We start from the raw sequence: 26,516 nt of genomic DNA, 5'->3' as shown, positions 1-26,516 counted from the left end.
TCTCTCCACACACGGGGGTATGGAGACCAGCACCAGGAGAGGAGCGGCTGGAAGAGGGGCGAGGGAGACACACGTCCAGGACTGGCCAAGACCCAGCGGAGGTGACAGCAGCCCCTCTGGCTCTCCCTGGATGAAGCCCACCCTGTGCTTCTGCCCGCCCCCAATAAGAAAAGGGCCATGTGCACAAAAGGATGGACTCACCCCGACCAATTTTATTGAGCAGTGAATGCAGGAACCAGACTCTGCCCCTGGTGTCCCACATGTGGAAACGTTAGCAGCTTTCACAGACAGAGGCAAGTTCCTGTTGCAAAGATGAGGGCAGAACCTGGCGCTTTTTTGTGTCTGTGTGTGATTAGTGCACACGGATACACTGATTGACCCAGAACACATATCTACACCTGCAGCAAATGGGAGTGGCTCTTATCTCCTCGTACGAGGAAGCACCATCCTAACAGCCTGAGCAGTGGAGCAGAAAATACCCACAGCTGCCAGCACAGAACTTTCCACCACATATGGGCCCCACCCATGTAGCCCTGCCAAGAGGTGCCCCTGGTCGTGAGCACAGCTGGCGTGACCTTGACCCACCAGGCTCATTCTTCCCCCCACAGTCTCCGGAGGAACCTGGTGAGGTGAACATTTCTGGAGACACTGGCTTGAGGCCTGACCCACAAGAGAGTTCACAAGGGGTACTTTCTCCATTGCCCCCCAAACCATATAGACCTCAACTACTTATACAAACGTCCTGTAGTTTAACCCCTGAGATTTTAAATTATGATACAGAATCTTAAGCAGACAGATGCAGTTTGAACATACTATGTCATGTCACCTCATGGTTTATAATGTAGAATTACTTGCTTCTTTCTATTACTAAAAACAGACTGTGCAACACTTTCTCGCCGTGACTGGATGACGAGTCTGATTCCTGGCCAGCTCACAGCACCAGGGCAGTGCCTGAAGCTCAGATGTTCCTTAAGTGTCCACAAAAAATGCATGAATCCACGCTCGACCTGGCAGAGGGTGATTCGACCTCTTCTGCCAACTGCAGAGCTTCAGGAAATTAGCAAAACTTGGGGTGGGCAAAGAATTCATTTAGCAGCTGTAGAAAGATGAAAAACAGTCTCTAAAGAGTTTCCCAGCGGTGCTTCACATTGGAAATCACTAACCCAGGAAGGATGTGCTAAGACGCCTTCCTGTTACCTGTTGCTTTACAGACTTGTTAACGAAACCTAAGTGCTACAGCGCATGTGTCTAAAAGCTTTCATCACCAGCATACACTTTTTGAAAGAGCTGAGACCTCAGACTGGAGAAAAACTTCTTAAGAAACACTGTGGGAATAGGAAGCCTGATACTTTCCCACTGAGACCTGTATAAAGCCCCCTGAGCGATGGGCACACCTGGGCACAGGTGATTCTCACAAGGTGCCAACAGTGGCTCCAGAAAAAAGCACCCAAGGGGGCAGGCTGTCCCCAAAGCGCCGTCCTGGGCCTGGCCGGGACCCACTCCCAGGGGCCCGCCCCCTACAGTGCAGGCTGCTCCCTTTGCACATCCAGGGCCACCCGGCACTGAAGGAATCAGGGGTGGTGCCTCCCAGGTGTGTGTAAATGGAATCAGAGCCCTGGCCCCCCAGCCCCACCTGGCCCCCCCATGCTTCTGGAGAGTCTGTCCTGAAAATCCCTCCGAGGAAGGTCATGAAGAGAGAAACCAGCACGGCTGGGAGGAAGTTGGAGCCAGCTGGACTGAAGTCCAGGGAGGGCCAGCCCCAGGCCTTTCCCAGGGCCTTAGAAATATCCGCCAAGGGTCTGCACAGAAGACGAAACAGGATGGTCCGGAGGGACTCGGGGTGCTGCTCCCACAGCAGCACCACAGTTTCTGACGTCGAGGGCAGAAAGCCCCCGTCGGCCCTGAGTCACTGGCTGCCTGGACCTCGCGCCTGAAGCTCAGTTGTAGGAGAGGAAGTCGATGAGCCGGGGAGGGATGTCCAGTCTGGCAATCTTCTCCAGCCCCCTGACGCCAGCCGCCCGCCTCAGGCTCACCCTGCAGAGCTGAGACAGGCTAAGAGGGGTCTCTGCAGAAAGGGACAGAATGTACGTGAGTCAGCTTGAGGAAGGAGTGCAGCATCCTTCAGCGTAACAAGAGCCAGGACAGAACTGCAGACACCTCCCCTGTCCTGCAAAGATGATGAGCCCTGTGTACCCTCTCCAGAAGGCGGCCAGGAAGGACAACCAGGGACTGGGACCCAGGACAGAAGATCAGGAAATAGAATTCAGCTGATGGCCCCTGGGGTTTCATCTTGTGGGCTTTGGGTTTTGGGGGGATTTTTTTTGGCTTTTGTGGGTTTTTTTTTTTTTTTTTGGCGCCATAATGTTATAACTGAGCACATGGATTCATCAGCAAAGCACAAATCTGCAGCCAGTAGGCTTGTTTGTCAAACTTCCAGACAGATGAGGATAGGGCAAGGGTTCAGGCAGCCAGTGCTGGCTGCCCACCCCTGCAGTTCCAAGCCCCAGGGGCTCTGCTCTGGAGCACTGCAGCCACAGGGACCCATGAAGAACTGACCCACAGGACAAAGGGTCAGGACCGCAGGCCTGAAGATGAAGCCTGGAGCTACAGCTCATGAGGGACACACACCAGGGCCAAAGAAGGAACATGCCTGGAGGCCCCTGACCATTGGGCCATAGGAACGTGTACAGAGCAGAGCCTGGCCCCAACGGCTGCCTTTAGGACCATGAGTGTTTGATCAAAATATCCATATATATTAACCAAAGAGAGTATTCTCTACTTAAGAAATGTTAGGAAAGAAAAACCTCTTTGAAAGAAAAATGAATTACTGGTGACATTCCTTTTCCCAGTTACTTCCTCCTAAATTATTTAGATGCAGCAAGAGAAAACACCTTCTAGAAAATGTTTTCTGGACAGATGTAGATAGTATTTGCCTCTCAATCCATGATGGACTTTGGTTGGGTCAGGTTGGCAAAATGTTTAATCAATGGGTTTTTTTTTTTTCCAATTGGTATTTGAAAGCCTCTTGTGACTGCAATTCCATGTAAACTCTTAAAAATGTGTCCCCAGAGACGAGGCCTTTTCTTAGCTGGTGGTTTGTCCTGTCAGCTGAAGATTCCGGCCTGTATCTGCATCATCGCAGGGACCCGTCTGAATAAAGGGATGACTGATCATGATCATCCCAGAGGCTCCCACAAGCGGTCCCCACAACCCCAGCGCGCGCATACGCGGCGCCAGGAGCCACTGCGCACACACTCACTCTCATAGTGCTCCAGGCACCTGGCGGGGGCACTGCTGGCCCACGTGTAGTCCGACGGCTTCCGCCCCCGGTTGTCGCGCGCGTAGATGTTGCCTCCAAACTGGATGAGCATCTCGATGAGGTCCACGTTCTTCACCTTGGCTGCGTGGTGCAGTGCCGTCTCGTGGAGCTTCGCCGCGTTCACGTTTGCCCCTGTAGGGGTCAGGAGTAGGGTCAAAAATCTCCAAGGAACACGGGACATGAAAGCATCAGCCCCTTCCCAGAAACAGAGTCAATCTCTGCAGCAGCAGGCGGCGCAGGTGGAAACGCTGTTGTGCTGAGCCCGGGGCTGGGGTGGAGGGGTGGGGGGGCGACAAAGACTACGCACCCGCATTGAGCAGCACTTTGACGCAGTCCAGATGCTCGCGGGCGCATGCAACGTGCAGAGGGGTCCCAAAGTGGCAGTCGTGCGCTTCCAGGTTGGCCCCAACATCAATCAGAAGCCTCACACACTCGGAACTTCCTTAAAAGAAACAGAAGCAGAGGGAAAAGCCTTGTGTATTTGAAGTAACAGGCGTGGCTGGAGCGAGCTTGGCGGCAGCAGGAGACAGGGGATGTGGGCTGCAACCCATGGGAGCATAGGGTGGGCGTCCTTCCCTGGGGAGCTCGCCCACCATCCCCCAAAGCCCGCCAGGCAAGGGGACAAGGGGAGAGCTGCACGGATCTATACCCAGCACTGGGAGAACACAAAGTTTGGGTCACCAGCTGTGAAACAAAGCTCCCCGGCCCTGGTGGAGAGAAGGGTCTCCCCACCTCTGGTTGTTCCCCAAGCTGTATCTGAAACACAAAGCTGCCTGGATGAACTTCCCTAAACTTTCCTACCTCAGGGGTTCCCTGGCCCCTCCCAGCTGACACCTTTCTGGCCTCTTTCCTGGCTTTTCTCCAGCATCTTTAACTCAAGTTTGGGGTTGAGCTTAGGTGGGGCTCCATCCATCCCAGACTCCATCCTCTCTCATTTCTTGATCACGCCTGCTCCCCCTCCACCACCAGGCTGTGGCCATTTTCATGTGGACTTGTCCCCCATGACCAGGTCCTCTCCACTCCCCAGCCAGCATCCTCCTCACCCTGAGCCGACCTGGACCTTGGCTGTCCTCTCCCCTACATCAAATCTAACCACCCTCTGCCTGAGCTCTCCTGTGTGTATGTGCAATGCACACACTAACTTCTGCTTGGTTTTCTCTTCTTAATCCGTCCCTTGTCCCTTGTCCATCCTATTGGCAGGACGCTGCCAGTGAACCTAAGATGAGTGAAGGAATAAAAACACTTCTCTTCCCCATGCTGTGCATGGATGGGTGGCTGCTAAACGAATCTTTCAAAAATGTGTTCCTAGCATTCAGCATCCGCTCAAAAACCTTCAGAGCTGCCTGAAGCGGTCCCCATTGACAAAGGTGACTTGGCGTGGGATTCGGGGTGCAGGCAGCAGAGACAGGGGAGCCATAGGAGAGCCCAGGTCCCAACAAGCACAGCGAGCCAGAGCATTGCACCCGCCAAAGCCCAAGACAGGCGTGCAAACTTTGCTCTAAACAGTGGAATCCAAACTGCCTAGTCTAGCCTCTCAAATATTTCTGGCCCGCTGGTCTCACCCTAAATTTCCAGTTCTGCCTGTCATAGGTCCTCTCCTGGGCGTGTCTGACCCAGTGAGACTGGAGCAGCCATGTCCTCCCACCCTCTGAAATCCAGGGCAGCTGAAAACCACAAGCGCCCAGCTCCTCTGAGAGCATCTGCCTCGAGGATGCCTCTGGGCCTCCTCTTCCTGCCAGATCAGGAACTCTCAGGGCAGCCCATGAGGTGAGTGGCTGCAGGGGGCACCTGACTCCTGGGTGAGCATCTGAAAGATGCTGACTGACTAGAACCCTGCCTTCAGTCCAGGCAAGCATTGCATCTCCAGGAGGAAAAGCACCGGACTCCACAGCTTCACCAGCCATCGGACAGCCTCCCTGGCATCTAGGCCTCTGCCAACTCACCGCTCATGCAGGCCTCGTGCAGCGGGGATGCTGTGTACAGGGGTGGGTTGACCTTGGCCCCGTAGGAGAGCAGGAGCTTCACGCACTCGACACTGCCTGAGGCACAGGCATCACAGAGCGGGGTGCTGCCATCGATGTTGCGAGCATCCACCTGGAGGGAGGGTAACAAGCATCAGAGGGTGAAGGAGAGGGTGCCGGCCACTCACGCTCTGATGCATGTTCATCTCTGCAAAGACACTGCGTGGTTCTCCTGAGTCCTTAGGTTTTCTACTACGTATCTTCCCTAGTGGTTCAGAAGGTCAAGAGTCTGCCTGCAATGCAAGAGACCTGGGTTCAATCCCTGGGTTAGGAAAGTCCCCTGGAGAACGGAATGGCAACCCACTCTAGTATTCCTGGAGAATCCCATGTACAGAGGAGCCTGGCGGGCTACAGTCCATGGGGTCGCAAAAAAGTTGGACACGACTGAGTGAAGAACACCATTACGTACGTGGTGAGGCACTGTCCCAGGCGAGTGCGTTCACAGACCTCAGGGCGTGCCTACGGGAGCCTAAGTACAGCCAGCAAGCGATTTGGGCTTTTCTTTCAACTCAGCCTCATTCCTGCCACCACCCCAACACCTCATTAGCACAGGCAGGGTAGGAAAACCGGCTTTAACTCGAGCCCCATCTAGGAGGAGTGCCCCAAACTGTCTAACCATGCCTCTTCTAGCTGGAAAATCACAGAGCAGGAAAAGGCAACTCCCCAAACTGGCAGATTCTGCTTAGAATTTGTCCAAATTCAGCTGTTATTTGGGTTCACGCTGAAGCTTGTTCCATTTCCTCTGGAACTGCTGTCATAGCCAAATTCTGGGAAGAGTGAGCAGTGCACAGCCTTCCCTTCTCCCTCACCTTCCCCCATTGCTGTCCTGTGGGAGCCAAGCCAGCTCCTACCAGCCTGCCCAGCCTGCTGGTAAAGACCCAGCAATTCCGCCAGCCCAATACCCGGTATGGCTGTGAGTCCTTAACTAGGGAAAGCAGCGATCAGTCTTGCTTTTGTTCCTTTCTACTTGGCCTTTCCAAAGCTGGTTTGCCAGCATCCCACATAATCATCCTGCTCTCTGCACCCAAATGGCTCCTGCAGCCAAGGCCCCACCAGCCCCATAGGCAGCTGGCCTCTGAAAGGTGCACAGCCTGGCTCATCTGCAGAGCTGGCCACCACTTTGCTAAAACCCCTTCTCTTCCACTGCTAGTGACCTCCCAACAGCCAGTCCAAAGGCTTCCTCACAATCTCAGGGTGTGGTTGCCATAGGGATTGGCCCCCTCTACACCCATTCTGGTTTCCTCCTTCTTTCCTTCTCAGCCTTCTGCAGTGGTTTCCTTTCTTTCTGTGTGCTCACAACACACAGAATGCTATTCCCAAGCCTCTTTTCCTCTAGAGCTTGTCCTGCCATTCCGGGGGGGGGGGGGGCGGGGGGTCTGTGCTACAGGGTGGCTTACCTGGGCCCCAGCGGCCAGCAGCAGCTGCACGCACTGCACCTGGCCCTGCAGACTGGCTGCATGCAGGGGCGTGATGGAGTCCACTGTGACCTGATTGACGCAGGCCCCACTCTCTATCAGCTGCTGCAGCTGTCGGGTCTCCCCCCGCTGGGCCGCCTCGTGCACAGGGGTGCGCTCCACCCAGAAACCTGGAAAGGAAAACAGGTAATGCTAAGACCATGCCACTTCTGTCCAGGTCAAATGAACACATGTATGACCCCAGGACCCTTTATGAAACCTAAGCCACTGTATACACGAAAGTGTAATTGGTCCAGATACCCCTATTCAAAATCCTTGAGTGATATCCACTGCCTATGGGCAGAGCCCAAGTCTTTGGGGAGGCACCTCCTTGACTCCTCTCCTACCACTGACCCCCACAAGCCTGATCTCCAGCCACACTGCTGGCTCATCATGGTTCCCTGCCCTGGCACACCTGTGTCTCTGCATACATTCTCTCTGCTTGAGAAGCCCACCTTTGCCCCTACCTAGCCATCCATTCTGCAATCTCCTTAGTTTAGATGTTATGCCGTCCATGTGGACCCATTTGAAACATCTCTTTCTCCAGGAAACACATCTTCCACAACCCTCGCACTTATATACTCATAACATGGCATTTACACTTCCCTTATCCTTGCTTGGGAGAGCCTTCAAAGGCAAAAAATGAAAAGAAAGCCTTCTTTTAATTCAGTTTTATCAGATTCCTCAGGATTTCCTACAGTAAATCATGTCATCTGTATTGAGAGGTAGCTTTGCTTCTCCCTCTCTAATCCGGATGCCTTTTCTTTTTCTTGCCTAATTGCTTTGGCTTGAATGTGCAGCTGCACATTGAACAGAAGTACCAAAAGACACCTCCTGCCTTATTCCTGGTCCTGGGGCAAAATCTTTGTCCTCCAGTTGTTAAGACTCCATGCTCCAACTGTAGAGGATGTAGGTTTGATCCCTGTTTGGGAAACTAAGATCCAGCATGCTGTGCAGTGTGGCCAAAAATAGCTTTGTCCTTCACCACAAAAGCTGTGGGTTTTCATGGATGTCCTTTTTCAGGTCAAGGATATTCTCTTCTATTTCTAGTTTTTTGAGTGTTTTTATCATGAGAGGGTGTTGGATTTGTCAAGTACTTTATCTGGAGCTATGGCAATGATCATGCTGGCTATTTTTTCTTAATTATATCAAAATGGTGTAATACATTAATTGATTTTTAGATGTTCAACCAACTGTGCGTTCTTGGGATAAATTCCACTTGGTCATGGTGTATAATCTTTTTATAAGATAGAGTTGGTTCACACATATTTTGAGGATTTGAGGGTCTATGTTCATAAGAGTCACTTTTCTTGTGATTGGTGTATTTGTCTGGTTTGGGGGTCAAAGTAATACTGTCCTCAGAGAACGAATTGGGAAGTATTCCTCCCTTTAAATTTTGGAAGAGTTTATGAAGAACTGGTATTAAATCTTTAAATATTAGGTCAAATTCATCTGTGAAGACATCTGGGTCTGGGCTTTCTTTAAGTTTTTTATTTAGAATTTTTTTTTTTTTTGAGTTAGTTTTGGCAGTTTGAAGTTTGCCTCTTTTTAGGAACTTGTGTACTTCATCTATGTTATCTAATTTGTTGGCATACAGTTTGTTATGGACTGAACTGTGTCCCCAAAATCCATATGTTGAAGCCCTAACTTCTAACACCTCAGAATGCGATGGTATTTGGAGACATAATTATAGAAGTCATTAAGTTAAAGCAGGCTTATTAGTGTGGGCCCTAATCCAGTATGACTGGTGCCCTTAGAAGAAAAGGAGGTTAGGACACACAGACACCAGGGATCTGGGTGAATGAAGCAAAGACCACATGAGGACATAGCAAGAAGGCAGGCATCTGCAAGCACAGGAACAGACCTCAGGAGATGTGAGCCCCACAAATGCAGAATCCAAGCTTGGGGAACTTTGTACTTACTTGACCCCAGAAGGAGACCCCAGTATGTCTCCCAGTTGGAATGAGTGGCCACCTGAGTGCCTGTCTTTGGAGGGGGTAGGTAGTGGAAAGTGGCTGTGGATCACTTTCAGGTCAATCTCAGGGGAGCAGACTGAGCAGCTGCAACCCTCAGAAGAGAAGAGCAGGGGGGGCCTGGGTCTTGCAGGAAGGAGGAAAGTGCAGCTCAGGAAGATGGGTGCAGGGGAGACCCGAGCATCCACTGAGCAGCCTGTGCAAGTAGACACAGCTTCCCCCACCATGGAGCACAAAGATGGAAGGACGTGACAGTGAGCAAGCAGTTCACAGTCATGGGCAGGGGGTGAACAACCAATTCAAAACCACAGGATGACTGCAGTACTGAAGGAACAGGTCAAGTTACAGGAAATTAGAAGCAAGATGACCCATGTCCAGGGTGTCCAGAACTTGTCGGGAAGGCATCACGGAGGAGGTGGGGCTATGGCCAGCCTGCCGGGCGTCACCTGCTGGCTCTATTCCCAGTGCCTGGCACCGTGTGAGGCCCGGCAAAGGCGCTCACGACTTGCTTGTTGAGTGAATAAGGGATGAATGAATGGGAGGAATTACTAATATGAATTCTAAAGCCTAGACATAAAATTTTTTAAAGAAAATCTAATTGTATCTCTTTCTGACCAGTCTACAGAGGAAGTGCAGCTTACTGGGAACCATATTTTCTAATGAATAAACAACGGCTACATTTGTCTTAGCAGCAGCTGAGGGCAGAGATCAGAAGCAGCAGATATGATTACAAAGGAGAGAATTTATGTGGGCCTCAGTTAACAGTGAAAGGCACCGATGGGAAGGGGGACCATATATATCAGAATAAAGAATGCCTACAACTCAACAACATAAATAACCTGTTAAAAAAAAGTAACAAGGGACTGAGGTATTTCTCTAAAGATATACAGATGGTCAACAGGCACATGAAAAGATGCTCACCACAATCGTCAGAGACATGCAAATCAAAACCACAATGAGATACCACCACACACCCATTAAGATGGCTACTATCAAAAGAACAGAAAATAGATGTTGGCAAAGATGTGGAGAAATTGGAACCTTTATGCACTGTTCGTGGGAAAGCAAAGTGGTGCAGGCACTTTGGACAGGAGTACTTCAGTTCCTCAAAAATTAAAACAGAACTACCAGACAATCCAGCAATTTTTCTCCAAAGAAACTGCAAACACTAATTCGATAAGATATAGAATCCACGTTCACTGCAGCATCATTTACAATAGCATGATACAGAAAGTACCTGAGTGCCCATGGAGGATGAATGGATAAAGAAGACATGATATATACACACCATGAATATTATTCAGCCTTAAAAAGGAAAGAGATGCTGACACAGGCTGCAACATAAATGAACCTTGAGGACATGACACTCAGTGAAATAAGCAAGTCACAAAAAGACAAATACTGTATGATTCCACTTACATGAAGTTCCCAGAGTCAAAGTCATAGAGACAGAAAATAGAATAGTGGCTGCTAGGGGGAAAGGGGAAGGGGAACAATGGGGAGGTGAACAGGTGCACAGTTTCCATGTTATAAGATGAAAAATCTAGAACTCTGTTATATCAAAATGTGCATGTAGTTCATACTACTGAACTGCACAATGAAAACTGACCATCTTCACCATTTCTATGGGTTTTTTTAGCCAGAGTGAAAACTTTAAAAATTCTTTTTTAAGGGAGTAACAAAGATGGAGGAGGCCCCAGGAGTGGGGGAGGTGTTAACCACAGCTAGTACCAACCACAGGGTGTCATCAAGAGGGGACAGCTTTACAGCAGGGGGGAGGTGGAGGGGAGTGGCAGTTTCAGTGGTCTCTGAAGACCCCTGGAAGCAAAGGGGAGGGGAGAGTGACCCTAGAGATAAAGAACACAGGGTGCCTTGTGGCTGAAAGGAAGTGCAGCTGCAAGAAGGCGCACTGGCCGGCAGTGGGAAGCTCGGCAGCCCCCATCCCTCCCCCTCCACCACTGCATGCCCTCCCTCACCAGAGTGAGAAGGTTGGGTGGGTTGGAATATACTTTTCAACCTTAAAGCAAAGAGCCTGCAGGGAAGAGAGGCAGGAAGATGCCATGCTAGTGGACCCACTGAGCTCAGGCTGTTTCCAGCCCTGTGCCTGGACCCCATGTATGACCGGGTGCCCCCACCCTTGGACCACTCCCCTGGGAGAGGGTCAGTCAGTCAGTTCAGTTGCTCAGTCATGTCCGACCTTTTGCGACCCCATGGACTGCAGCACGCCAGGCCTCCCTGTCCATCACCAACTCCCAGAGCTTGCTCAAACTCATGTCCGTCACATCAGTGATGCCATCCAACCATCTCATCCTCTGTCATCCCCTTCACCTCCCACCTTCAATCTTTCCCAGCATCAGGGTCTTTTCCAATGAGTCATTTCTTCACATCAGGTGGCCAAAGTACTGGAGAGGGGCCACCCTGGAAACCTGAGACCCTCCATCTGGGATGAGACTTCCCCTGAATCCCAGCCCTGCCACATAATCGGTCTCCTGGCTCCCCATTCCCATCAACCCCCTCCCTCCTATCACACCTGCTCTGGTCTTCCCCTCCCCACTTCCCACTTAGAACTTAGCACTCCCCACTTAGCATTAGCAGCTAAGTCATCAGTGGGTCATGGGGGAGCCTGCTTCAGACCCTTGCATTTGTCTCTGGAATAATCCACATAATCCACATGCCTTTGCAGGCCAGGAATACAGACCCTCCAGGATGGAGCCCCAGCCCCTTTTTCCAGGCTCCCCCCACCCGCCCACATCCTCCCATCTCACCACTCCCCCACACACAGCCTTGTCGCCAATCGCACGGAGCCTCAGGTAGCTGACAGAGGGTCCAGGTGTGCTGTGCCCCACTCAGCCCCACTACCCCTCCCCACTGAGGCTGGGTCTAAGCTCCTCGAGGGAGCTTCTGGCGTGTGGCCCCCTACCCGCGCCTCCTTTAGGCCGCCCCTGTGCACACACCTGCCCCTGACTCCCCTCCTCCCCTTCCACAAGCATCTTCATGGCAGGACCTCAGCCACCCACCTTCCATTCCATCACCACACTGACACACAGGTATCAAACACACACATTCTCTCCAGGAGCCTGTTCTACTGGCCAGACTGAACTTGTCCCACTGCAGCAGGGTCGGTCCCCTACTGCCAGAGTACACCCCTCGACCGGCCCGTCACAGGCCTGCCCAGCCCGAACACTGACCTGGGCCACACCTGTGGCCTCGCCCACTCAAGCCATGCCACATGCCAGGGCATCAGTCAGATGGGAGTCTGTTGCAAGACAGCCAAGGCCACAGTGCCCGGAAGACACTGCCTGCCTCCTCTACACACTGCCCAGGGGTGGCTGTTCGAGACCCTCCACCCAAATAGCCAGCAGTCTGGCCAGGCGGAAACCTCTGGGAGCTGGAGTCAGCACGGGGAAGCAGCAAATCAGAATAGGTTTTTCCTTCTGTTTGTTTGTTTGTTTGTTTTTTTCCTTTTTCTTCAGAGAGCCAATTTACCAGTATCCCGCTTAGTCATCCAGAGCCCGGAATCCAGCTCTTTGAGCCCAAACAGCAGCTCTCAGCCACAGGCCAGCCAACCCTCCCAGAGAGCCTGTCCCTCCGGCGGGCATGGCCTGCCCGGCCTCTGGCCCATGTGCAGAGCAGAGCTACCATCGGCCCTACCCGACTGTCCAGAGCCCGGCCCCTGTGCTGACCCTGACTCTGACCCTGACCACTCCTCCCCAGCCAGGCAGCCCCTCCACACAGCAGCTTCATTGTAACAAAGAGTGTTTTCCAAAGGCCATAGAGAACACCTCCATCACAAGCGGATCCAACAGCTCAGCATCCACCAGGCACCCTTCAGTGTTACTTGGGCCAGTATCTGGCTCCAAGTCTATCATGAAGGGCAGCCCGGGGCCCTCACTGCAGAGATTGAAATAAGCCTTCTCCCCAAATATCCCAGTAAATATTCTTGAAATGATGACAGGTAAGCTTTCCCTTACCCCATGCACAGCTGCAGGGCACCTTTATGGGGATGTAGCCAGGGTGAGCGGTCACTGAAGCCGCAGTGGAGCTGGCGTTCCGAGGCCCGCTCTCAGCGGACTCTCTGGAAAGTCAGGTGACCCCAGTGACTTGTCCCCCAAAGTCCCAGAAGGTCAAGGATTTGTGGGTACAAAGAAAAGATGAATTGAAGAGCTAAAAGGACTTAGAAATCATGGCAAACTGTACCCACCCATCTAATAGTAAAGGAGTGAAAAAAAAAAAAAAAAAACCAGGGCCAAAGACCCATAAGGACAAAGAGACCAGTGCCTGAGAATGGCAAACCTCTCCATGAGATGCCTTAGGGACCAAAGCCACATGCATGCTGATAGCTGGGCACTATTAAATGCTTGATCATGACCACCCATCTTACAGTGCTGTCCGAATTCAAGTTCAGTGTGCTTGAAACTACCAGTCACCTTGACTCTAAGGGAAGATAGAAATCTTCATTTTTATATATATTAATAGAAACCCTTATTTAGCACTTGGGGCTGAGTATTTTGCTGCTTTTGAAGAGATTTTTTGAGCAAGGTCTGTTTTCAGTGTTTTCATGATCAATACCCCAAATACTGTTTGTTGGTAAACTTGAGGTCAAGCGGCACACCGTGTGGTTTTTAAAATGTGTTAAATTGGGTAAAAATTTTAAAGAGAAAAGGTTTACCTTTCTACAAGAATAAGACAGTCAAAGGGGAAAATGAATAAAGGGGAAAAGAAAGTGAAAGCGAAAAAGTGAAAGCAAAAGAGACAAGTGGGAAGAGGTTATAGAAGCAGTGGAAGACAGCCAGGGAAAGGGAGGGAAAGAGCTTCTTAAACACATTTTATGAAAAACGCCCAATTCAGATGCTCGCCCTCCCTCCACAACCTTCCTGACCGCTCATCCAATAATCTGCCGCCCCAACCCCTCCCCTACAGGGCTTAGGACCCAGGGGTGTGAGCTGGGGAGGACGGCTATACCAAAAAAGCAAAACTCCTTTGTACTGCTGTAGTTGGCAGCCACTCCTGGCCACAGTGAGTGCCCAGAACACCAACTGGTATTAAAATCAACCTAATTTCCTTCAAACATTTTCATTAGTAGTGTAATGCACGGCCCAGAGGATTCTCCTCTAACTAGACACTTCTAGAATGCAGCCTTCTGTAAGGCAGAAACAAGACGTGCAATTTGAGAAGATTTTTAAGGAAGTTGATCTCCCGGCCAGGGCACCAATTATCTAGATCTCTCAAAGTACTTTCACTACAATTCTTATTTTAGAAAATGAAATCCCGGAATTCCCTGGCAGTCCAGTAGCTAGGTCTCAGTGTTCTCACTGCCAGGGCCCCGGGTTCAACCCCTGGTTGGGGAACTAGGATCCCACAGCCATCCAGCAAGGCCAAAAAAAAAAAAAGAGAGAGAGAAAAAACAAACAAACAAAACCCATCGGATTCTGCAGACTCAACAGAAGGATGAACTTGGAGACTCGAATGGGGATGCAGATTGACCTACCACCCTGATCATGGACACCCGGAGGCAAAGACGTTTCTCAGAGCCTGAAAGTGACATCATGCAGAGGTGATGAATGGTAATGGTGCTCCCCCGCCCTCTGAGAACCTGCAGCAGACAACACGCATCCATCCCAGTCACAAACCCACCCAGCACTACACATCGATTATAGATGATCTTATCTGACAGAAGAGACATGAGCCTTGTAACATAAAACAGGCAAAACCAAAAAGAACTGCTTGCATTAAAACCTCAGCGTTGGGGACTCCCTTGGTGGTCCAGTGGCTAAGACTCTGCGCTCCTAATGCAGGGGGTCCCGGGTTCAATCCCTGGTCAGGCAACTAGACCACATATGCTGCAGCTGAAGAATCTGCTTGCCACCCCTAAGACCCAGCTCAGCCAAATAAATAAATATTAAAAAAAAAAAACAAAACCCTCAGCTTTGTGACTTCCTGGCTGTGCAAACTGTTTCACCTCTAACTTATAGATAATGATGAGTGTCCTGCAGCTATTGCAAGGCTCGTAGTCAGCACCCGGCACACAGCCGAGCAGCTCAGTGGCTCTCACCATGGTCCCAGGGTGTCTTGGTCCCAGGGCTGCCTCCCCCTTTCTCTCTCCGTGCCACCTTCCCAACACCCCAGAGGCTGAGGATAAGCCAAGAACACTTTCATCTTCTGCCAGCCTCTAGATTCCAAGTCAGAAGCCCGTGAGTACAGATGCTGAAATCAGGAGTCACTTTTTCCAACTTTGCAGACAGACAATGAATTACATTTGCTAAGGAACAAACACTGGATTCACTTTAGGATGCGACTTGCCCTAAATTCTTGGTTCTTATTGGTAAACCCATACTATAGGACTGCTGCCTTTACTTCTGTGAAGTATTACAGGGTTATATTAAAGCTACCCGGTTTGGTTAGAGTATACTACACACATAGAATTTGAGATCAGAACGCTAACATGAGTTAAAGTTCCTACGATGGTCCTCTGCTTCTGCTGGGATGGCAGCGCTGTTTTGGATTCAACACATTGAGTTTATTCATTTGTGTTGAGAATAAAAATGTCAGCAGGATGAAATGTATTTTGGAAGAAATACATGACACAAAACACTGGCGAAGTCAAAAATAACCATGAACCCCAGAAACTGTGCATCCTCCATTAGTTTAGAATGTTATTGTTGTTCAGTCACTCAGTCATGTCTGACTCTTTGCGACCACATGGACTGCAGCATCCCAGTCTTCCCTGTCCTTCACTATCTCCCAGAGTTTCCTCAAATTCATGTCCACAGAGTCAGTGATTCTGTCTACCCATCTCATCCTCTGTTGCCCCGTTCTGCTCCTGCCCCTAATCTTTCCCAGCAACAGGGTCTTTTCCAATGAGTTGAGTCTTCCTATCAGGTGGCCAAAATATTGGAGCTTCAGCATCAGTCCTTCCAATGAATATTCAGAGTTGATTATCCTCTAAAAGATACATTCCTTAAACTGTACAAAAAAACATACCCAGGAGTGATGCAGTGCTATTGAACCTTGTTGTTTTTGTTGTTTGGTCACTAACTCATGCCTGACTCTTGTGACCCAATGGACTGTAGCCCACCAGGTTCCCCTGTCCATGGAATTTTCCAGGCAATACTGGAAGTGATTGCCATTTCCTCCTCCAGGGTATCTTCCCCACCCAGGAATGGAACCTGCATTTCCTACATTTCAGGAGGATTCTTTACCACTGAGCCACCAGGGAAGCCACTGAACCTTGTACATGAACAAAAATACTAAAATGTGTTTAAATAGGTGTCCGTGGTCAGCTGCTCATTGCCTGTTTCATTGAACCAACCAAACACAGCTCACACTGGCAGGGTCAAAGTCCTGTGCTTGCCTAGGATGAGAATGCCAAGTAAAAACAGAGATGCTTATTAAATGACTTTGATCTTGTTGAAGGTGGCTGTTTTGCAACATCATTAAAATATCTTTGCTTTGCTAGGACTGCAATTCCTCTTAAGCTAAATTTACCCTTAAGACTTCTCACTTTTATTCGCACTACATTATTTATGAGCATAAAAAGTACTGTATAGATTTTCTTCTTTCCAGGCTTTCAAAGTGTTTTCACTGCTCATGTCATTTGCCCTAGAATTACTCGGTAGGCAGGGAGGCTTGCTTCGCCTGAGAATGGCCCTTTGCCCTAGCATCCATTTTATTCTAGGGAAGGCTCAACGAAGAATCAGGGTCGCACGTCTCACACGGGCACACACTCCTTCCTGACCGGATTCCTGGTGTCTCAGTAGGATGCTAACGACCCCGCGCACGACCCTCCCACTGGGTGCCTGGAAGGCAGTCTGCTCCAACCCTGGTACCAGGGCTGCCCTACCAGTGGTCCCACGCGGGCGCTTCCTAGGTTCTCCTCGGAACTTGGCAGTGACCATGCACAGCCCCGCATCCTCCCCAAGTTGCTGGGCGCTCGGGGGGTGGGGGGTGGGGGGTAGGGGGGAGGTCTGCGGTTCTGAAGTCACAAGGATGACCAGCCCTGCAACGCGCGGGCCGACGGGGGAACCTGGAACGGGACGCAGAAACCCCGTCTGAGCTGCACGGCACCCCCGGACCTGCTCCTTTAACAGCACGGCCCTCCGAACCGATCCAGTCCCCGCCAGCCGCCCCTGGCCACCCCTCAGAGCAGGACGCGTCCCCGCTGGGGGCGAATGTCATCAGATGCAGCTCTCGGTCCCCGGAGCCGGCCCGTGACCCCCGCGCCTCGCACGTACCCACGTCGCCCAGGAAGCTGCTGTCCGAGGCGCGAGGCTCCATGATACCGGCTCCCGCGCCCCGGTCCACGGCTCCGCCACTCGCACCGCCGCGGGAACCTGGGCCGGGAACGCACCGCCCTTTGGGCGGGGCCGTTCGGCGTCGCCCCGCGTCCGGCCGAGGTGGCTGAGAGCCGGGAGTTGTAGTTCCCCGCCCCGCCAGTGCGGCTCCCGGGCGGGCCCCCGGCCAGAGCCACACCGCGGCCACTTGCGTCCAACTCCGCGGTCGCCGCCTCGGGCTTTTCTGGACGAACGTATGTTCGTGTGCAAAATATTTGTTCGTGTGCAAACCGTGCCATGTGTTCATATACAGAAGGGATCAGTGTGCAAACCTATACAGGTGTCCTGAAAAACACGTGTCCAGGTGCAATGTATGTCCACATGCAAAATATGCCCGTTTGTCCATGTGCATATCGCGTCCCTGTCGGTGTGCAAAACGTGTCTGTGTGCAAAGCGTTTCCACATGTCCAAGAGTCCACGGGCAAAACCTGCCTCCGTGAGCAAAATATGTCTGTGCTTGCAAATTGCGCCCACATGTCCATGTGCAGAACATGTCCTTGTGTCCCTGTGTAAAAAGTGTCCAGCTGCCACAAATCACTACCTTCCTTCGCATTGATCTAGCTAGGCAAAGCTCATCCCACGCCCCCACATGCTTTCATTTTGAAGACGTATTTCCTACCAGAGCTGGCATGCTCCTGCTTCTTTCATCTTTCCAGAAATCATATATTCCAAATTGTTTCACATCACACAGACACCATGCTTTTTGAAATCTCCTAACAGAAATGAAGGACCTGTTTACAGATTCCAAGTAGGCAATTGAGTAATTGAACTGTTTTGTTTTTTTGCAAACAAGTTTACCAAGTTGAGGTTTAACCTTGCCAACGTTTGTTGCAGTCACATCACTGAGATCTGCACTGAGCCTAAATGCAGAAATTAGTTTGAGCTGAAAAGTAAACATATCAGGAATGATCCTGCCTGGAAATACATAAGGACTAGCACACAGCTGGGACACCTGAGAGAGGTCTCCCCTGAGACTGAGTCTTTACCTCCAGTCTGGACCACTGGAGCTGTATCCACAAAGGTTTGATGCCCATCTATCCAAATTCCAAAATCAGGGAAATTCCTTGTCCCAGGTCTGGGAGTGATATTTCAAGCCTATTTCCATAAGATGTTAAGGAAAAAGCCAAATGACCTTTTTGGCCAAAGCAATAGTATAGCCATTTCAGTTTTCTTATGGGTGAATATATTTCTATACTTTTAAATATATTTATATGTTTGAATCTAAAGTGTGTCTCCTGCAGATTATAGTTTTATCATCTTTTAAAAATATATTTGGCTGTGCCAGGTTATAGCTGCAACACTTGCGATCTTCTATCTTCCTTGAGGCATTTGCAATCCTCAGTTGTGGTATGCGGGATTTTCTTTTTTCAGTTGAGGCATGTGGGATCTAGTTCCCTGACCAAGGATGGAACCTGGGCCCCCTGCACTGGGAGCTGGGAGTCTTAGCCACTGGACCATAAGGGAAATCCCATTGTATCATCTTTTAATCAATTCTATTGATTTTTCTGCTCATCTCCATTTTGGTTTGTTTAATCCATTCACATTTAACTACATTTACATAGTTGGATTTTGTAAGGCTTCCTCAGACAACCATTTTGCCTTTTTGCACTTCTCTTTCTTGACGATGGTCTTGAAAACTCAGCAGTGGCCACAGGACTGGAAAAGGTCAGTTTTCATTCCAATCCCAAAGAAAGGCAATGCCAAAGAATGCTCAAACTACAGCACAATTGCACTCATCTCACACACTAGCAAAGTAATGCTCAAAATTCTCCAAGCCAGGCTTCAACAGTACGTGAACCGTGAACTTCCAGATGTTCAAGCTGGTTTTAGGAAAGGCAGAGGAACCAGGGATCAAACTGCCAACGTCTGTTGGATCATCAAAAAAGCAAGAGAGTTCCAGAAAAACATCTACTCCTGCTTTATTGACTACTCCAAAGCCTTTGACTGTGTGGATCACAATAAACTGGAAAATTCTGAAAGAGATGGGAATACCAGACCACCTTACCTGCCTCCTGAGAAATCTGTATGCAAGTCAGGAAGCAACAGTTAGAACTGGACATGGAACAACAGACTGGTTCCAAATAGGAAAAGGAGTACGTCAAGGCTGTATATTGTCACCCTGCTTATTTAACTTAAATGCAGAGTACATCATGAGAAACACTGGGCTGGATGAAGCACAAGCTGGAATCAAGATTGCCAGGAGAAATATCAATAACCTCAGATATGCAGATACCACCACCCTTATGGCAGAAAGCAAAGAACTAAAGAGCCTCTTGATGAAAGTGAAAGAGGAGAATGAAAAAGTTGGTTTAAAGCTCAACATTCAGAAAACTAAGACTATGGCATCTGGTCCCATCAGTTCAGTAGGTGATGCCATCCAACCATTTCATCCTCTGTCATCCCCTTCTCCTCCTGCCTTCAATCTTTCCCAGCATCAGGGTCTTTTCAAATGAGTCAGCTCTTCGAATTAGGTGGCCAAAATATTGGAGTTTCAGTTTCAACATCAGTCCTTCCAATGAACACCCAGGACTGATCTCCTTTAGGATGGACTGGTTGGATCTCCTTGCAGTCCAAGGGACTCTCAAGAGTCTTCTCCAACACCATAGTTCAAAAGCATCAATTCTTCAGAGCTCAGCTTTCTTCACAGTCCAACTCTCACATCCATACATGACCACTGGAAAAACCATAGCCTTGACTAGACGGACCTTTGTTGACAAAGTAACATCTCTGATTTTTAATATGCTGTCTAGGTTGTCTGGTCCCATCACTTCATGGCAAATAGATGGGCAAACAGTGGAAACAGTGGCAGACGTTACTTTTGGGAGGCTCCAAAATCAGATGCAGATGGTGCCTGCAACCATGAAATTAAAAGACGCTTGCTCCTTGGAAGAAAAGTTATGACCAACCTAGACAGCATATTAAAAAGCAGAGACATTACTTTGCCAACAAAGGTCCATCTAGTCAAAGCTATGGTTTTTTCAGTAGTCATGTATGGATGTGAGAGTTGGACTATAAAGAAAGCTGAGCACCAAAGACTTGATGCTTTTGAACTGTGGTGTTGGAGGAGACTCTTCAGAGTCCCTTGGACTGCAGAGAGATCCATTCAAAGGAAACCAGTCTTGAATATTCATTGGAAGGACTGATGCTGAAGCTGCAACTAATACTTTGGCCCCATGACGCGAAAAACTGACTCATTGGAAAAGACCCTGATACTGGGAAACACTGAAGGCAGGAGGAGAAGGCGATGACAGAGGATGAGATGGTTGGATATCATCACTGACTCAATGGACATGAGTCTGAGTAAACTCCAGGAGTTGGTGTTGGACAGGGAGGCCTGGTGTGCTGCAGTCCATGGGGTCGCAAAGAATGGGACACGACTGAGCGGCTGAACTGACCTGATATAGTTGGATTTATGTCTGCCATTTTATTTTTTTTCTATATGTTTCATGTCTGATTTAGTTCTCTGTTCCTCCTTTATGGCTTTAATTTGCATTAAATGAATATTTTATATTGTAGCATTTTCATTTCTTTAATTTTGTTATTTAGTGTTGCTCTAGGGTTTACCATATATATTTTATCAGAATAAGCTTCTGATTTCTACTAGCTCAATTCAGTGACATATAAAAATGTTATACCTATTAAGCTCTAATCCTTTTCTTTCTTTTTGCAGTGTTATTGTCATACATATTCTACTTATGTTACAAATTCAACAATACATTCTTATAATTACTACTTTACCATCTGCTGTCATTTCCTTAGCCAAATGGAGTTTTGCCCCCACTTACCTCCTTTGTACTTTCATTAGCAAATGTAATATACATATATTTCATGTCTACATGTTAAACCCCCAATAAGCCCAATATCACATTATCTAAGTATTATTCCATGTTTTTTAAAAACTGCCTCTAGGTGGCTCAGACGGTAAAGCATCTGCCTGCAATGTGGGAGACCAGGGTTCGATTCCTGGGTCGGGAAGATCCCCTGGAGAAGGAAATGGCAATCCACTCCAGCACTCTTGCCTGGAAAATCCCATAGACAGAGGAGCCTGACAGGCTACAGTCCATGGGGTCACAGAGAGTCAGACACGACTGATCGACTTCGCTTTCACTTTTTCACTTTTCTTTCATGAGAATAAAGGAGAAAAATAAGCAATAAGCATTTATATATGTTTTTTTTATCTTTATGTAATTAATTTTACCAGTGTTCTTTGCTTTTTCATGTGGATTCAGATTACCATCTGTGGTCACTTAGTTTCAATCTGAAGACTCTCTTGTAAAGCAAATCTGCTAGCAAAATTTCTTTCAGTTTTTGTTTATTTGGGACAGTCTTGTATTCACTTTCAATTTTGAAAGATAGATTTGCTAGATATAGGACCCTTGGTTGGCAGTTTTTCTCTCCTCTGAGTACTTTGAATATGTCATCTCACTGTCTCTTAGATTCCACTGCTTCTGCTGAGAAGTCATCTGTTAATCTTACCAGGATTCTCTTGTAAGTGATGTTATTTTGCTGTTGCTGCTTTCAAGATTTTGTCTTTTGTCTTTGAGCATTTTTTCCCTCTGATGTGTCTATTTGTGACTCTGAATTTGTATCACATGGAGTTCACTGAGCTTCCTAGATGTGGATATTATTATTTTTCAACCAATTTGATGAGTGTTTTTTTTAATTATTTTTTGAAATATTTTTCTTCTCCATTTTTTCTCTCCTCTCCTGCTACTACCAATTTTAATCAGAGTATTTTGGAAATTAAAAGATGAGGGAATACTTAACTAGGCTAGAGTTAACCCTGATACCAAAACTAAGATATTACAAGAAAAGTAAACTGTGGACAAGTATCTCTCAGGAACATACATACCAAAATTCTTAACAAAATACAGCAATTCATGCCCAATGAAATAGAGAAAAAATAATGCATCCTAAGTAAACTTTGTTCCTCCCAGGAGTTCAAGGTTAGCTTAATGTTTGAAAATAAATTAATGTAATTTATCATATTAGTAGATATTTTTACTACACAGTCCTCTCAATAGATGCAGATAACATTCAACATTCATTTATGATAAAAGTTCTCAAAAACTAGGAACAAAAGGGAAAATCCTCAACCTAAAAAAGGACATAAAACACCAAAATTAACATTATACTTACCTTTGTGAAATATTGAATGCTTCTCCCCCCAGCATCTCCCCCAAACATCTCAATGATGTTTGCTTTCACCTTGTATCTTTATTGCATTTGAGGACTTAAACAATGCAATAGGGAAAAAATACAGATTGGGAACAAAGAAAAGTATTTTTATTTTATTTATTTTATCATACATACACACACAAATAGCTATTAGCTCTAATAAGTGAGTTCAGCAAGTTTCAGGATATAAAGTTACTATGGGAAAATCAACTGTATTTCTATATACTAGCACATAGCCACTGTGAATTAAAATTTTTAAATACCATAAAACTATAAAGAGATAAATATAAGAAAATGTGCACAAGACAAGTATGCTGAAAAATATAGATGTTGCTTAGAGAAAACTGAAAGACCTAAATAAATAAGAGATATCATGTTCATGGATTCAAAGATGCAATATTAAGATGTTAATTCTCTCCAAACTTATCTATATACTAAACACAATCCCAGACGAGATCTTAGCAGCTGTGGGGTTTTTTGGAGGGCTGTTTGTTTTATTTTGAGGTAGGAAATAAGCTGATTATAAAATTTATACAGAAATTCAAATAACTTAAAATAGACAAAATATTCAAATATTGGAAAAAGAACAAAGTGGGAGGCAATGCAAATTCAAACAATATCATACCCTTCAGAGTAGCTAAAGTTAAAAATATTGGCCAAGATGTAGAGAAACTAGAATTCTCATACATTTCTTGTGGAAATGTAACTTTGTAAAACCAATTTGCCAAAAGTTTGACTTGATTAAAGTTGACCATAAGCCTTCTTTATTGCCACAGTAACACTATATAACAGACTACCCCAAACTCAGTGACTTAGGACAACAGCATTAATTCTCATACTCACCAATCTTTGATGTCTTTTGTGTGTGTGCTCAGCTGTGTCCAACTCTTCGTGACCCCATGGACTGTAGTCCACAAGGATCCTCTGTCCATGGGATTTCCCAGGCAAGAATACTGGAGTGGGTTGCCATTTTCTCCTCCAGGGTACCTTCCTCACCAACCCAGGGATTGAACCCATATCTCCTGCATCTCCTGCACTGGCAGGCAGATTCTTTACTACTGTGCTACCTGGAAAGCTTGGGCTGTCTAGTTCAGTTCAGTCACTCAGTTGTGTCCAACTCTTTGTGACTCCATGGACTGCAGCACCTCCCTGTCTATCACCAACTCCCAGAGCTTGTTCAAACTCACATCCATCCAGTCAGTGATGCCATCCAACCATCTCATCCTCTGTTACCCCCTTCTCCTCCTGCCTTCAGTCTTTCCCAGCATCAGGGTCTCTTCCGATGAGTCAGTTCTTCGCGTCAGGAGGTCAAAGTTTTGCAGTTTCAGCTTTAGCATCAGTCTTTCCAATGAATATTCAGGATTGATTTCCTTTCGGATGGACTGGTTTGATCTCCTTGCAGTCCAAGGGACTCTAAAGAGTCTTCTCCAACACCACAGTTCAAAAGCATGTGGGATGTCTATGGTTATGATAATTAAGATGGGTTTGGCCTACAGGTTGAATTCACATCTGCTCCATAAGTGCTTGTTCTGAGTGCCCAGAATGAAGGGGTAACAGCAGCAAGAGACTTCAATCTCCTCGTGTGCATCACCTACACTCAGGAGCCAAATCAAACTATGCAAGCACACTTAAGACTCCTGCATATGTCATGTCTGCTGATATCCTATCAATCAAATGAATCCATATGACCAAGAACAATATAAATGGGTAGAAAAGTAAACCTTACCAACAGTAGAAGAGGGAAGGGGCAAGTATCTGCTGAAGCAAAAATCCAAATTATCATGTCCAGCATCTCCAGCATGTTATATACCTAGGATAAACGAGGCCCATGTGTACAAAGAGACATGAATAAGAAAGTTCAAGCAGTACTATTTGTAATAGCCAAGAAATGGAAACAATGAAAACATGTATCTACATATCAAAGAAAATGTACTACATCCAGACCTACATATATAGCAATGAAAACGAAAAATTGTGTACACAAAAACGTAAGTTCTACCATATTACTCCAAAGAAACCAGGCACTAAACCATTCAATTTATATAAAATTCAAACCACAAGCAAAACTAAATGATAAAGTTTAGGGGTTGCATATTTACGCAGTGAATCTACTAAGAAGGGAAAGAAGAGATTACCATGGAAATTAGATTGCTTGTTAGGTTTGCTGGTAGGTAAAGGGAGTGGGTATTGATCAGAGATATCACAAGAGGGAGCTCCTGGGGTTTTGGCAGTGTTCTATTTCTTGACCAGAGTGGTGGTTTCATGAACATTTGCTTTGTGATAAACCAGTGAATTGTACATACTGATTTTGTATACTTTGAAAATATCAGTTATATTTGATTGCTTCTACAGCCAACTTTCCTCAGTTCTTGAACATAATTTCACTTTTAGGGTTTTTGTACTTGCTTTGTATTCTGCTTAGAAAGTTCTTCCTCCACATCTTCCAAAAATTGATTTGGTCTGTTTTCATTATTGAGGTTTGACCCCAAATGTCCCTTATACAGTGAAATGTTGAAGCTCTCCCTCTTCTGCCCCAGCCTCCAGCCTCCAACCCTACCCTCAGTATTTCTGGCTTGTTTTCACAGCAGTATTAGTAAACGAAATTCTGTTCTTGGGATGGAAGTGGTTTACTTGTTACTGTTTGTCATTCACCTCTAGAATAAGCACCACAATGTGCAAGGTCCTTGCCTAGCTTACTTACCTAGATGACAACTGTAATCTTAGCGCCTAATTTAGCAGCCGGCCACAGTGAACAATTTAAAAGGTGCTATTGAATGAGTGAGTCATTCCATTCCCACCACGAGGTCCAGTGCCTGGTTCACGGTTAAGTGTGTGCAGCACTTAGTATGTCTCACTGGTAGAAGAACGCTATTTGTTGCCCCTTAACTCTGCATTGATTTATAAACTTTCAGAGGTTCTTTCCCTGAGAACTAGCACATAAAGAACTATTCCACGGAGCAACGTTTTTTAAACTGCAACAAAGGTGTGATTTCGTAAACGTCAATTCAGGGTAAGACAAAACAACAGTCGGTGCGGCAGCTGCAGCGGGAGATTAAAGGAGGTAAAGACTCCCAACCTTGAGGCGAACAAACACCCCACAACGCGTGCAGGGCCATCGACACAAGAATTCCGCGGCTCCCCTTGCGCGCCTTCCGCTTCCGGTGACGCGCCCACCTCGCAAGATGCCTCGCCACGCCGCTGCACCCGCCAGAATCCGTCATCCAATCCCGGGCCGTGCTGAGGCCTCGCGCCTGCTCAGAGGAGAGTGGCGAGCGCCGCGTGGACGCCGGCCGCAATCTGCGCCTGCGCGTCGGCTTCTCCTCAGCGATTGGCTCCTGCCCCCCCTAGGGGGCAGCCACAGTTCAGTTTTCACTTTCTGTCCCCCCACATCACCTCTTCCTGTGGGCGTGGGGTTTTACTTCCGGGTTCCAGCGTCCGTCACTGGGAAAGTCGACATGTTCCCTCAGGGAGTGGGGCGCCTCGGAGTCCGTGCCTTCTTTTGACCCTCTGGGGACAGGGACGACTCTTGGCTGACCAGCGCCGAGGAGCCTGCAGGCTCCAAACCTGGAACGCCCAGTCCGCGTCCCTCCCGCCGGCGCGTCGCGGCCGACCCGCGACGCCCGGGCGGCGCTCCTGACAGGGGCGGAGAAGCGGGACGGGCTGCGACGTGGAGGGTCCCGCGCGCAGCTGACGAGCCTTTGCTGACGCGGGCCGCGTGGAAACCGGGAGGAGGGGAGTCCCAGCCAGGGGCGGCGGACGGCTCCCCAGCCCGGGAGGCGGCCTGAGCCCCGCTCGGTCTCAGGGTCCGACGAGATCTGCCACTCGTGGCCGGGAGAGGAGGCAGCGCGCGTGGAGGCGCGGACAGCATCTCAGCATGAGGAGGAAACTGAACTCTGAGGTCAGATCTGCCAGGGCGGCGGCGGCGCAGAGAACAGGTGAGGCCGCCCGTCGTGGACGCCCGCCCAGGGGGACGCGGCAGGTGCGGGTCCTTCGGGGCTGAGTTGCGTGGCGTGGCCGCTCGGGTCGTGGAGGTATATGCAGTAAGAGAGCTCGCCGTTGTCGCGTTCTGTTTTGTTCTTTTGGAAAATTAAACTGCTGTCCACTTTGCATGCTTCTCGCGGCTGCTGGGTTGACACACGCCTTCTTGCCTTGTTGGCGTTCCTCCGGGTGAGCGGGGCGCCGGGCGGTGGTTTCAGAGTCGCTTTTGTTGGGCTGCCTCTGCGCGGACTCCCGGCCGCCGA

General features: G+C 48.4%; 2 protein-coding genes across 8 annotated transcripts in view; one reads left to right on the top strand and one right to left on the bottom strand.

Moving 5' to 3' along the window:
• Positions 1-1,710: 1,710 nt before the first annotated feature.
• Positions 1,711-17,359, bottom strand: ASB13 (ankyrin repeat and SOCS box containing 13). Of its 2 annotated transcripts, none has more exons than NM_001192781.2 (6): positions 16,999-17,081; positions 6,738-6,925; positions 5,263-5,413; positions 3,627-3,761; positions 3,260-3,451; positions 1,711-2,065 (listed from the first exon to the last, which is right to left on the bottom strand). In NM_001192781.2, the coding sequence occupies exons 1-6, from the start codon at positions 17,039-17,041 to the stop codon at positions 1,938-1,940; spliced, it is 837 nt and encodes a 278-aa protein (NP_001179710.1). In that variant the 5' UTR covers positions 17,042-17,081; the 3' UTR covers positions 1,711-1,937. The 2 variants fall into 2 exon arrangements, with proteins under 2 accessions (NP_001179710.1, XP_059748666.1); XM_059892683.1 differs by having other exon boundaries at positions 1,964-2,065; positions 3,280-3,451; positions 16,999-17,359.
• An 8,359-nt stretch (positions 17,360-25,718) lies between these two features.
• The window catches only part of TASOR2 (transcription activation suppressor family member 2), a 65,872-nt gene continuing 65,074 nt past the window's right edge, over positions 25,719-26,516 (top strand). For all 6 annotated transcript variants that reach the window (XM_010811316.4, XM_010811314.4, XM_059892950.1 and 3 more), the window contains exon 1: positions 25,719-26,210. In XM_010811316.4, coding sequence (XP_010809618.2) covers positions 26,150-26,210 — 61 coding nt within the window. In that variant the 5' untranslated portion in view covers positions 25,719-26,149. The remainder of the gene's footprint in view (positions 26,211-26,516) is intronic.

This window comes from Bos taurus, chromosome 13 (genome assembly GCF_002263795.3).
Source record: "Bos taurus isolate L1 Dominette 01449 registration number 42190680 breed Hereford chromosome 13, ARS-UCD2.0, whole genome shotgun sequence".
NCBI classification, from domain to species: Eukaryota; Metazoa; Chordata; class Mammalia; order Artiodactyla; family Bovidae; genus Bos; species Bos taurus.
The sequence above is the reverse complement of the archived record's forward strand: the minus strand, read 5'-3'. Positions and strand labels throughout refer to the sequence as shown.